At 35.3% G+C, this 12,185-nt stretch overlaps 1 protein-coding gene and 1 pseudogene across 2 annotated transcripts; both read right to left on the bottom strand.

Annotated features, from left to right (window-relative positions):
• Positions 1-552: 552 nt before the first annotated feature.
• Positions 553-2,986, bottom strand: LOC109188686 (F-box/FBD/LRR-repeat protein At1g13570-like). 2 transcript variants are annotated; one of them, XM_019339315.1, is made up of 5 exons: positions 2,787-2,985; positions 2,572-2,686; positions 1,360-2,159; positions 1,100-1,258; positions 553-969 (listed from the first exon to the last, which is right to left on the bottom strand). In XM_019339315.1, the coding sequence occupies exons 3-5, from the start codon at positions 2,149-2,151 to the stop codon at positions 697-699; spliced, it is 1,224 nt and encodes a 407-aa protein (XP_019194860.1). In that variant the 5' UTR covers positions 2,152-2,159; positions 2,572-2,686; positions 2,787-2,985; the 3' UTR covers positions 553-696. The 2 variants fall into 2 exon arrangements, with proteins under 2 accessions (XP_019194860.1, XP_019194861.1); XM_019339316.1 differs by lacking the exon at positions 2,572-2,686 and having other exon boundaries at positions 2,787-2,986.
• Positions 2,987-3,315: 329 nt separating this feature from the next.
• LOC109188698 lies at positions 3,316-4,790 on the bottom strand (annotated as a pseudogene).
• Between the last annotated feature and the right edge of the window lie 7,395 nt (positions 4,791-12,185).

The raw sequence follows: 12,185 nt of genomic DNA on the forward strand, positions 1-12,185 counted from the left end.
TAGTGCTTTTAGATTTTTTATTTTATTTTATTTTTTTGTTCATAGTGATGTTTTGGATGTCTTTATATTAAAATAATTTGTCTTGATTTTTTGTAATTGTATTTTTAAAACATTTATTCCCATTATAGGATCATACATAATCAAACAACAATAATGATAATCATTCAAATTTCACCCTACTACCAAACATGCAAAATACTTTCACCAAAACTCATTACCATTACAAAATATTTGATTCACATTCCGATTCCAATTTTCATGTGCGAACCAAACACACCCTAAATCTCTTGTGCGTTCGGAAGGAAAATATACAATTCGGCACCCTGTATCCTTTTACTGAACAAGAAAGATTGATTTCATCAACACCATATTTTTTTTCTTTTTCTTTTTTCAGCCGTCTGGCTTGTTAGAGTTCTATCTTGGAGGAATGATGCATTATGTCATTATTGAAAATAAAAATTCTTATATTTTTAACTTTTTTATAAAGCACAACAAAATAGGTCCATTCCTTTGGCATATTTGTAGATAACTAGCTAGCAACCATAAGATTAATTCAAAACCAAAAAAGGGTAGTGTTCTCGAAGATTCAACTAGTAAGGATACTCGAGTTAACCATTAGTACATTACAAAATATTGAACTCAAAGAGTGAATCAAGGAAATGCATATATTAATTCAACAAAAATATAATAAGATGCTTATATGTAAACAATTTTTGCTTTCTTTGATGCACGAGGAAAATGAAAAAACTTTTGCATGATTTTAAACTCCTCATTGGAATCAAACTCCATCTGGCGAATAATGACAACCTTTTCAAGTGCGGGAAAGCAAGCAAGTAGCACCTCGATGAATTGCAATTCAAACCTTGACCCATTGAATAATCTAAGCTTAAAAGTGTGAAGCATTTTAAGCACTTTAGCTGCACTTTGAAGTTCCTCCCAAAGTATAGATCTAGAGATTTCTGCATAAAACTTCAAAAAAAAAAAAAAGCCTCAATCAATTCATCTTTTACACCGGTATAACCTTGTATTAAGTAATGCGAAACAATAATAGAACAACTAGAATTTCATTAAATAATCTATCAATGAAAATGAAGATTACGTATAAATGAGTTATGTCAAGCTTGCGTAATTTCGGACATATTAGTAATGAATGAATAAATGAAGAGAAGTCATCATCATAAAGAACATTGACATCGTATAACTCCACGCATTCCACATTTAGTTCAGGTCCCCATCTAGTAAGTTCGCTGGCAAAAAGCTTGGAAACAAAAAGATATATAAAACGGATTAGTTCATAAAATATATTTCAAATAAATAATAGTCCGCAAAAAATAAGGAAGAAAGTACTGGCTAATATACCTTGAAAGGCTTGAAATTGAAATCCAAACAAAGAGTATGAATAAATGACAAGTCCAAGCTAACCGGGAGAATAGGAACATAATCGTCGATATCGTCATCATTGCAATAATACTGGAGTGTTAAACTGCCAAGCCTGGGAGCCTTAATGTTGAAATATGATGTATTTACACAATTGTTGAATGAAAGAGTCTCAAGCATAGGAACATCTATAACACAATTCATATTAATAGCACTAAAGATAACCACATCAAAACTAAGTGAAGTGACATTCGGAAATACGAAAGGGGCATTTATTGTTGGTGGAAATATTACTCCGCAGAGATCCAACCTCTTGAGAGTTGAGCAAGATAATATGCAATTTGGGAGCCCGAAGCATGTATTTGGACCAAACTCTGTTCGAAAAGTAAAGTTCATTTCTTCAACACCTTTTTGAGTGATAAAAAGGAACCATTGATCGAAGTCAAATTTTCGAGAACCATGCGTATCACTCATGATTGGTGAGTCACAATCAAAAACCAAGGCAAATTTCCGAATAGGTCCATGGTGCCGCATGAGAACTTTGTTGATTACATACATACAGGTTGATGTGCGATTATAACTGCCAGAATATTTTTCCCCAACATAAGCAAAGAACTTATCATCAAAGTTAAGCTGTGTGAGACTGGACCAACAATCTCTCCAAATGGTAGACAAAACGGCAGTTCTAGCAGCTTCTACGATCGGCAAAAATCCCAAAATATTGTCAAGTATTTCTATAGGAAGTTGTCTGATTCGATCTCTTCCCGACATCATTTACATAACTTCAACATATGCAATTTAAAGAAGAAACAAATTAAAATTAAAACAATATCCTAAAATGAGTGCACTTGGTGATACCGCGATAGCAATTAAATTGCAACACAAAAGGATGAAAAATTGCAGAGTAGAAAACACAAATAAATCATATATCGAAATCAATTTCAATCGCACTACGAACATCTATTGAACATTAATCCCTAAAGATTATAATCACAGTATGAAGTTAGTGTCTGGGATTGAAAGGAAAGGCGGAAGAATGTATACATACACACAGGGGAAGGCAGCAGATTGTTTATTTATTTATTTGTAAAGACATATAATATCAATAATCCTCCCCCACATAATTAAACCAGCAAAAAGAAAGAAGAGGAAATCCCAATAGTGTAAATAATAAAGAATCAATTGAAAACTCACATTGAAGGCAGTAAAAGCAACCTTGTGAGCTGAGAAATTACAGAGATAATGAAATTCCTCAGGGAGCTCAAAGGGTGAATCCGTTGCCCAGTCGCCAACAAATTCGACAATACAACTATACAAGCATTAAACAACTTGTGAATTTGTGATTGCAAATTACCGCTAGAACCCTAAATCCCTAATTTTGCTAATTTGCGTATGCTCAAATTAAATACCTCGATTTTTAGGCTGATGTGCGGCGCGAACAGCTACTCTTGAGAATCCAAACTCCAAACCTTCGCTATGGCTGGGCAGTGTGGGCGAGACAGTCAGAAAACTGCGTCGTTGAGTTTGCACTTCTCGGCTCCGACTTCGACTTTGAAGAAAATATAGCGAACAGTGTGCGGTGGAAAAGCTGCTTTATTAGGAAAATATTGTGTGCTGGCAGTGGATTTATTGTGTCCGCAGAATTTTGATTAAGGTTTGAATTAGGAAAAGGATTAATATTTGATGCACCTATAGACGCTTTACATCGGCGGTGAAGGAGGAGATGACACATCATTAAAAATAAATTCAATATTAATCGGATCCTTTTTTACAAAATATCTACGACTTGTATTTTTTTTTAAGAAACTCTTTTATATATATATAACTATTTATGAATTTCTTTATTTATTTTCATACCGTACAATGCACGGGTGGAGTACCAGTTAAAAATAAAACGAGCCATATTTCTTATGTCTTCATTGTTCTCATCGATCAAAATCAGTTCTTTTCATTTGTCTCAATTGGCAATTGTTGTCCATCTGCAATTAAATTCTACAATAAGAGATTAAAGAGAATTATTATTATGAATATTAAATAATATTTAAAAATAAAGAAATTTAAATGGAACTACAAAATAAGTTCATACTACATACCATATTTTTATTTTTCAATGAACAAGTACGCATGGTATGCCCTTTCTTTTTGCAAGTTGAACATGTAACTCCATTACTTTTAAGCTCTAAAGCTCCTTTCATTCTGATAGACCGAGGACGACCTTTAGTAGTCACACGAGGAGGATTGCGCATTGCTACATTATTATCATCATCATCTTGATGACTTATCATGCTTGTCAAACAACCAGTGGTACTAGTCATGTCATCATCAATCTTCAATGCATCTAACTTTTTGAATAAACATTGCAAGCATTCTATTGTGGTGTCATAATGCTTTTTGGAACGTGAAGCTTTTTCAGAAAGTTGTAATGATTGAACCATGATATTATTAAACAATGATGTTGAACACATATTGTAACTACTCATATCTTCTTCATTTGATGTGCTTGTAATTTCTCCTTTTTTGGCATTTGTTGTCCACCTTTTTAAAATGTAGTGCATAGGTAAAGAATATACATTTTTCTTGATAAGAACCATCAACTGGTGTCTACAAAGGATGCCCAAAAATTCAAACATGTGACATGAGCACTCTATCGTTGTTGACGAACTCATGAATGTCACTATGTACTTTGGTTTTTCTTTGTCAAACTCATGCACCCTATATACAGACTCATGCTCAATAGTAATAATTTTTTCTGCAACAAATTGCTGAGAATGAATCAATTCATCTTGAAACATTCAAACATCTTTCTTGTATAAACCTTTGAAGCTTCTTCCTCCATTAGATACAATGTCTTTAAGATAGGTTTTGAATTCAATGTTTTGAAGGTTTTCTCCCTTTCTTTATTGTACCTTGCGTCAAGAGCCTTGTCATATTGAACAACAAACTTACTTATTGGTGTATTAGCATTTATATAATCTTTAAAGTACTTATTCATACTTTCACTTCTTTGAGTAGTAGACATTCCAGCACAAAAACTAGTACGTACATAAGCAGGAATCCATTTTTCACGAATGGAATACAACTTCTCAAGCCAACTATTTCCTCGTAAAGCATACTTGTCAAGAATTTTTTCCCATTCTACTTCAAAAAACAAGCACATGACTATGATCTTTAGTAAATTTAGATATTACCCATTTGTCTTCGTCTTTTCTAGATACATAAATCATGGATTTGCATCCCATGCGTGTTTTATCAGATGGAGGTTTTTTCATGTTGTCTCGCTCTAAATATTTTTTTGCACGGTAACCTTGCTTTGAACAAACAAACTCTTGTCCAATAACCATTTGATTGAGCCAACTCAGAGCTTCCCTCATGCTAAGGGCTTCAGCTTCCTTCACACCATAAATGCCATGCATGTTCATGTTCTTCGCAACTAGAAATAGCCCATAATCATCTCGAAGAACCCATCCAAGACCGATTGTATTATTAACTTGATCTATAGCCACATCTGTATTAACTTTTATACTTCTCCTTTGTAAGTGTACAAAAGTTAGTACACATTAAAATCTATGTTGGCTAATTTATTTTATTTTATTTTAAATAGATTAAAGTTAAACAAAGCTCTTGGACCATGTTCGTATCATATGGGATTTATTTGAATGGCCCATAATTATTGGTTATATGTGAAGAAGAAGTCAGCAGAGTACTTTGGTTGAAGCTAAGTATACGGGATTTATTAAAATGAGTGCCAATGGTTGTAACACCCCTAAAATTTAAAACTTTTAAAGCTTATAATAGGAAGGCAATTCTATTATTAAATCCCAAAACAGAGCATACTAATCATAACTTCATAAGTGTTTGGGGTGCTATGCTACATCTGAGCTGGAAAACTCAGATACACAGGCTAAACTATCTAATTATCCTCAAACAATGTCATTACATCATCGTGGCACGCACGCCAAATAAGAATCTAACTAACTAAGCCTCGGGTCCTCTAGCGCGCTCCTGTTGCCAATCATCTGTGCCTGAAAGTCAAATATATCTGTTCAGCGAATAATGCTGATAACCCACTCACACGCGTTAAAATGCAATATAAGTGTGTGTGTGTGTGTATATATATATATATATATATATATATATATATATATATATATATATATATATATATATATATATATATATATATATAGGAAAACCATTTTGAAGCCGGAAAATATATACTTAGGAAACTCTAACTTTAAAACCAGGAATAGACTCGACACGTAGGGACAAACACATTCAGCAGTTATAATCAAGAATATAAAACACTAGCATATATCCTAAGGTCCGAGTTTATTTCACATCTTTCATATCGTCATTTAATCATTATCTTATCACATAAGCACACTTTGGTGGCGCCACATGACCAATCGCATGCCCATACGTGAGGGTCAGCGCATATAGCGCTAACACGGCCCCGCAGCACCCTGCCTCGTACCGCAACACGAAGGGGTTGATCGCAACCAACCGATGAACCGTAGCTCATCATAACGTTTGACCGCAGCCCAAATGTGTATTTCCGATCGCAACTAGATTATGAACCGCAGCTCATGTAAAATGTTTGATCGCAACCAAACGGTGGACCGCAGCCCAAAAGTTTATTTCTGATCGCAACCAGATTATGAACCGCAGCGCATGTATAGCCAATTTGATCGAAACCAAATTGGGGTATCATGCACACATAACATATAGCATGCACATGCAACCCATATTCACACATTGGGAAAGGGGAGAAAACGTATAAAGAAACCTATGCGTGGTCATCCAAATACTAGGAATAATCCTAAGGGGTTCATACATCTTTCAGCTAGATCAACGGGGTACCAATTCAACTAGCATGCAATATACAAGACTCTTTTATCCTACGAATGGCACCCAAAACATCCCACTAGACTCATGAACGATAAACGGAGTCCGTTGGGACACCACGAGGGTCGGGGAAACCACCATCCCAAATTGGGAATTTCCAGCGGGTGGAGGACCACCCGCCGGCTGCGAGTCGCTGGGCAGCAGGTGCCCGGCGGGCAATCACCTGCCCGCCGGCGATGCCCTTAGGGGCAGCGGGTAGGTGGCGGGTTCCCCTACCCCACCTACCCCCACTGAATATTTTTCAATATATTGGTCCTGGGATCTTTCGTGGAACCCGAAACCATGTTTAGACACTTTTAAACACAAACGACGACACCACGTAGTTAAATAATGGATCAAAACCAAGAATCATATTAAACACATCCTAACATGACTTCTAAACATAATTAACACCCGAACATGCGAAATCACACCCAAATATATAAAGAATAACACAATACGAAATTTCCAATTTATCCTAGGGCTCTAATCATATTTAGATCACAAAATCATACTTTATCTTTAAAATCAAGAACATCAAGATTTATCAAGAACAACACACAATTATCAAGATCCTCTCATAATCATCAAGATTATCAAGATCAACACATAAGATCATCTCATCAATATCAAGATCATATCGTAATCATCATAAAAGATTTATCAAGACACAAGCATAGAGATGGAGCCAAAGAAGAAGATTATAGCAAGGAAAATAGGTTTTGTTGAGACATGGATTACCTCTTAGCCTTAATTAATCCTCCCTTGGCTATTAAGGTTCTTCCTTAAGATTTACATCTAATTGATCTCCCTAGGCTTGGTGGTGGGGAATCCCTTGGGAATACTTTTGTGTAATATAACTATGGTGGTAAGGGTTCTAATGTTTTCTAATCCCCTATTTATAGCATCAAGAATCCTAATCATAATCTGAATAGTAAAATGCCTACTTCCTCCATTCCTAATAGATAAATAGGTCTAGGATTCCTAATTAGAATCTGACTAGAAAAAGCTTTACTCTCTTTATTCCTAATAGGCTTAAGACTCTAGTTTAGGCAGGGGTCTACGATCCATGGTGGACCACATTAATTAATTAAAGGGAATCCTAATCAAATTAAATCCTTTTTAATTATTATTAACAGAATTAATTATATAATTAATACGGGATTGAAGGCCGTAACACGGGGTGTTACACCCCCCCCCTCTTGCGCCTTTACTTTCTACGAATGGCTTTAAATATTTTGTGTTATTTGTGGATGATTACACAAGGTATATATGGTATTATCCGATGCGTGCCAAATCTAAATTATATGGCATATTTGATAAGTTTCGGTCACTTGTTGAACATTGTTTTTCTCGCAAGATTATTTCTTTCAATCTGATTTAGGGGGAGAATATAAGAAGCTTGGTTCCACCCTTTCTTCTCTAGGTATTCGTCATAGGATATCTTGTGCCTATACTCATGAACAAAATGGACGGGTGCAGCGCAAGCATCGTCATGTTGTTGAGACAGGACTGTCCTTAATGGCTCAAGCATCTGTTCCTTCTCGTTTCTGGGACTATGCTTTTGAGACTGCTGTCTATCTTATAAATGAAATGCCCACTCATGTTTTGTCTGATGAGTCACCACACTTTCGTTTGCATCGTTCTCCCCCATCCTACTCTTACTTGCGGGTATTTGGTTGTTTGTGCTTTCCTGTTTTACGTCCATATAATCGAAATAAGCTACAATTTCGTTCATCTCCGTGTGTCTTTCTGGATTACCCCCGTCTCATCGTGGCTATCGTTGTTTAGATACTAACACTAACAAGGTCTTTATCTGTCACCACGATGGGTTCGATGAGGCTGTGTTTCCTTTTGTTTCTCCTATTGCCTCGCATGTTCCTAAGCCACGCTCCGAACCGTGGGCCACCGCACCGGTTGTGACGAGCCGAGGGAATGATGTCTCGGCCACCTTTGTTGATGGCACTCGGCAGATTGACGAGCCCGTGTTGGCTTCTGGCCATGGTGACGGTGCTGGTCACGAGCAATCCGCATCGAGTGAGCGGACTGTCTCTGACCAGTAGGTTGAGCAGCGCGGCAGACCGCGCCGGGCGTCCTCGGCGATCCACTCCGCCTCCTCGGTCGCATGGCATGAACACTCGTAGCTCGGGTCCGCATCAACATGTTGCCTTAACCACTACTTCCAATTCGTGGTGTCTGAGCCTACATGTTACTCTCAGGCGGTCAAGTTTCCTGAGTGGAGTGATGTAATGGACGCAGAGTTCAATCCCTTGGTTCATAATCATACATGGCGTCTTGTTCCTTCTCAACCAGGTATGAATGTTGTTGGTTGCAAGTGGATTTTCAGAACCAAACAGAAGGCCGATGGTTCAATAGAACGTCAAAAAGCACGGTTGGTGGCCAAGGGTTTTAATCAGGCTGCTGGAGAGGATTTTTTTGAGACATTTAGTCCTGTGGTTAAACCCACTACGGTATGTCTTCTCTTATCTTTAACCGTATCGCGTGGGTGGTCTATTCGCCAGTTGGATATTCACAATGCTTTTTTGAATGGCGAGCTAGCTAAGACTGTTTACATGCGCCAGCCACCTGGTTATGAGGATCAGTCATTACCTGATAATGTGTGTTTGCTTAAAAAACCTCTCTACGGTCTCAAACAGGCTCCACGTGCATGATTCACAAGGCTACATAATTTTCTAGTCTTTGTGGGCTTTGCACCTTCAAAGACTGATATGTCTCTTTTTATCTATTCGCGTGATAATGTTCGTCTTTATTTCTTGGTGTATGTTGATGACATTTTGATTATGGGGTCTGACTCAGACCGTGTTACTGCTCTTATTAATAAATTGGCACTTGAGTTTAAAGTTCTTGATATGGGTGTGCCTTCTTTCTTTTTGTGAATTGAAACTGTCCCGTTATCTAGTGGTATGCTTTTATCTCAATAACGGTACATGAAGGATATTCTCAAACGTGTTGGCATTGTGGACTGTAAGCCAGTGGTCACGCTTGTCTCTACCGCGAAAACCGCCGACGATGTTGCCACTCCCTATGCCGATCCAACACAATACAGAAGTACAGTCTTGCTGCTGCTCTCCAATATCTTACGGTAACTCGTCCTAATCTGTCTTGTGCTGTTAATCTCACGCACGTTAAGTCCAAACCCAAACACCATAAATTTACCTAGATGCAAAAATTACCAAAATACCAAAGCGTTTTTAATTTAATTTTGGTAATCTAAACGTTGAATTAAGCAAAATCAATGGTTCTCTTTCACTGAACAACCGCACCTAGCACCCTCAACTGCACAGGAACACCTTTATATATATATATATATATATATATATATATATATATATATGTATGTATATATTTTTTGAACATTATATATTTGTAAATTAAACACATACATTGGCTGACATGGAAAATTGGATAGGGGTTCGATTCATAATTTGATAAGATGGTAATTTCTTCTCTGTATCTTTAGACTTCAATTATGCGAACAAAAAAAAGAAGGAATGATGGTTAAATAGGCCACCTAATTGCGCACCCAAATTTAATTAGGTCGTTGAATTTTTAAAGAATGTAATTGGATCACTCAACAACATAAAATTATGCAATTATGTTCAAAATAACTTGTTTACCTGAAATTATGGGTTACCAATTTTAAAAGTAATTTTAAATAAAATAATTAATTAAAATTAAAAAAAAAAAAAAAAAAAAAACTAAAACCGCTCGAGACGATTCGTCTCCGGCAGTCTTCGTCTCCATGGCCGGAGACGGAGAACTTCTTCTCCATGGGATGGAGACGATGACCTTGGTCTCCCTTCGTCTCCATGGCCTGAGACGAAGGGATGGTCTTTGACCATGGAGACGAATGAACTTTCGTCTCCATGGCCAGGGAGCAATCGTTATGCTTTGCAACCGTGTGCACCATGCAAGGTGCACACGGAATTGGATCCATAATTTTTATACTATAGATTCATAATTTCTATACTATAGATTCATAATTTCTATATTGTAGATTAATCATTTCTATAATATAGATTCATAATTTATATACTGTAGATTCATAAAATTTATACGGAAATTATAGATTCATAAAATCTATAGTATAGAAATTATAAATCTATAGACTATATTATAGAAATTATGAATTTATAGTATAAAAATTATAGTATAGAAATTATGGATCCAATTCAATGTGCACCTTGCATGGTGCACACGATTACACAACATAATTTGTCGCCAGGAAGACCAATCTTGGAGATGAAGGCCTTAATCATACTATATGACATGGCAAATTCATCATATGAGTCCCAGAAAATGTGTTATTGAAATAACGGGGTGTTTGGTTGGAAGGAAAGAATTAGGGAGAAAAGGAATTGTAAGTCGGTGGGAAAAGAATAAGGTGTGAATAAAGTAAGAATTCAAATTATGTTATTTGGTAGGGGAGAAATAGAATTTTGGAGTTGAGGAGGAAAGAAATGGTATAAAGACTAAAATACCCCTGTGTAATAATAATAGTAATAACAACTAAGGGTAGTAGTATCATTTCATTTATTTTTCCTTTCTCAAATTCATTGAATTGTGCAATTCAACAAAAGGAGGAAATTGCAATTCTGTGGAATTGCAATTCCCTCCAACCAAACGATGTAATTGAAGCATCCATTGAATTGCAATTCAATTACAACGAAATTACAGTGAACCAAACGACCTGTAAAAGTTGAGAGTAAAAAGTAAAGGATTAATATTTGATGCACCGTCGGTGTATAAATACTATACATGGCGGTGAATGAGGAGATGACACATCATTAAAAATAAATTCAATATTAATTGGATCTTTTTTTACAAAATATCAACGACATGTATTTTTTTTAGGAAACTCTTTTATTTCTGATAACAAAATTAAATATATCTACTTTTCTAAATATATTTATTATTAATTATTATATATATCTAATTATCTGTACTAAATATATATATATATATATATATATATATATATATATATCTAATTATTAATACGATTAATAATGATAATACTGTACCTCAGAAACCTTCGAATTAACCGTGTAAATAAATTTCATATTATTAATTCTAATATAAAAATAAATTCCTATTGTCGATTCTATTGAAATTTAAAAATAAATTTATCTTTGGACACTAAAATTAGAGAATTCTTAATTAAAAATTGTATTTGATATATAAAAATTTCTAAATTACTATATTTATAATTAAGAATTTTTTATTTTTAATTAACAAAAACCATTGGATTTCCTATATCTATCTTAACTCCTATATCTATTTAAACCCCTAAACTCCTAAATTTAAATTACAACCATAGTCACTATTAGAAACAATTGCAACATCTTATAAGAATATATATGTTCAATAATGTAAAAATTAACACTTAATCAAATGCACTTATAGGTGAATGTAGGTTCACTTGTAAGTGATTTTACTTGCACTTCGATGTTCATTTATTTACGAAAATGCCACCGCATTTTTTTTAAGTTATTAGATCTGGACACGTGTCGCGCGCTAATTCGTTCGCATATTTCTTCCTGGGCACTTATTCACACCTGAGTGCATCTATATATATATATATATATATATATATATATATATATATATATATATATATATATGGCCAGTGTCAAAGATCTTGTTTAATGCTCTGTTTTCTGCCTTGCAGTGTCATCATGTCTGGCCAGTTTATTGTGGAGAGTCAGCTTCATCCTCAGCAAACTTCAAAGGCTATAAGGTTGCGTTGTGTGCGTTCTTACGTTGTTACTGAAAACAAAGGTGAAAAGTTAATAAGAAGTCAAGAATGTATATTTCATGATCAAGAGGTTTGTCAATTATATCTATATCTACCATTGTTTGAATTCTTATTCTTATGTTTGGCACCTCTTATATTTTTAATA

The sequence above is a fragment of the Ipomoea nil genome, unplaced genomic scaffold (genome assembly GCF_001879475.1).
Source record: "Ipomoea nil cultivar Tokyo-kokei standard unplaced genomic scaffold, Asagao_1.1 scaffold1474, whole genome shotgun sequence".
NCBI lineage: Eukaryota > Viridiplantae > Streptophyta > Magnoliopsida > Solanales > Convolvulaceae > Ipomoea > Ipomoea nil.

Excerpts from the sequence above, each read along its gene's own strand:
- LOC109188686 (XM_019339316.1), bottom strand. The coding sequence starts at position 2,151 with ATGATGTCGGGAAGAGATCGAATCAGACAACTTCCTATAGAAATACTT. Across the intron at positions 1,259-1,359 it reads TCAATTTCAAGCCTTTCAAG|CTTTTTGCCAGCGAACTTAC; the intron begins GTATATTAGCCA and ends TTTGTTTCCAAG. Across the intron at positions 970-1,099 it reads TTGACATAACTCATTTATAC|TTTTATGCAGAAATCTCTAG; the intron begins GTAATCTTCATT and ends TTTTTTTTGAAG.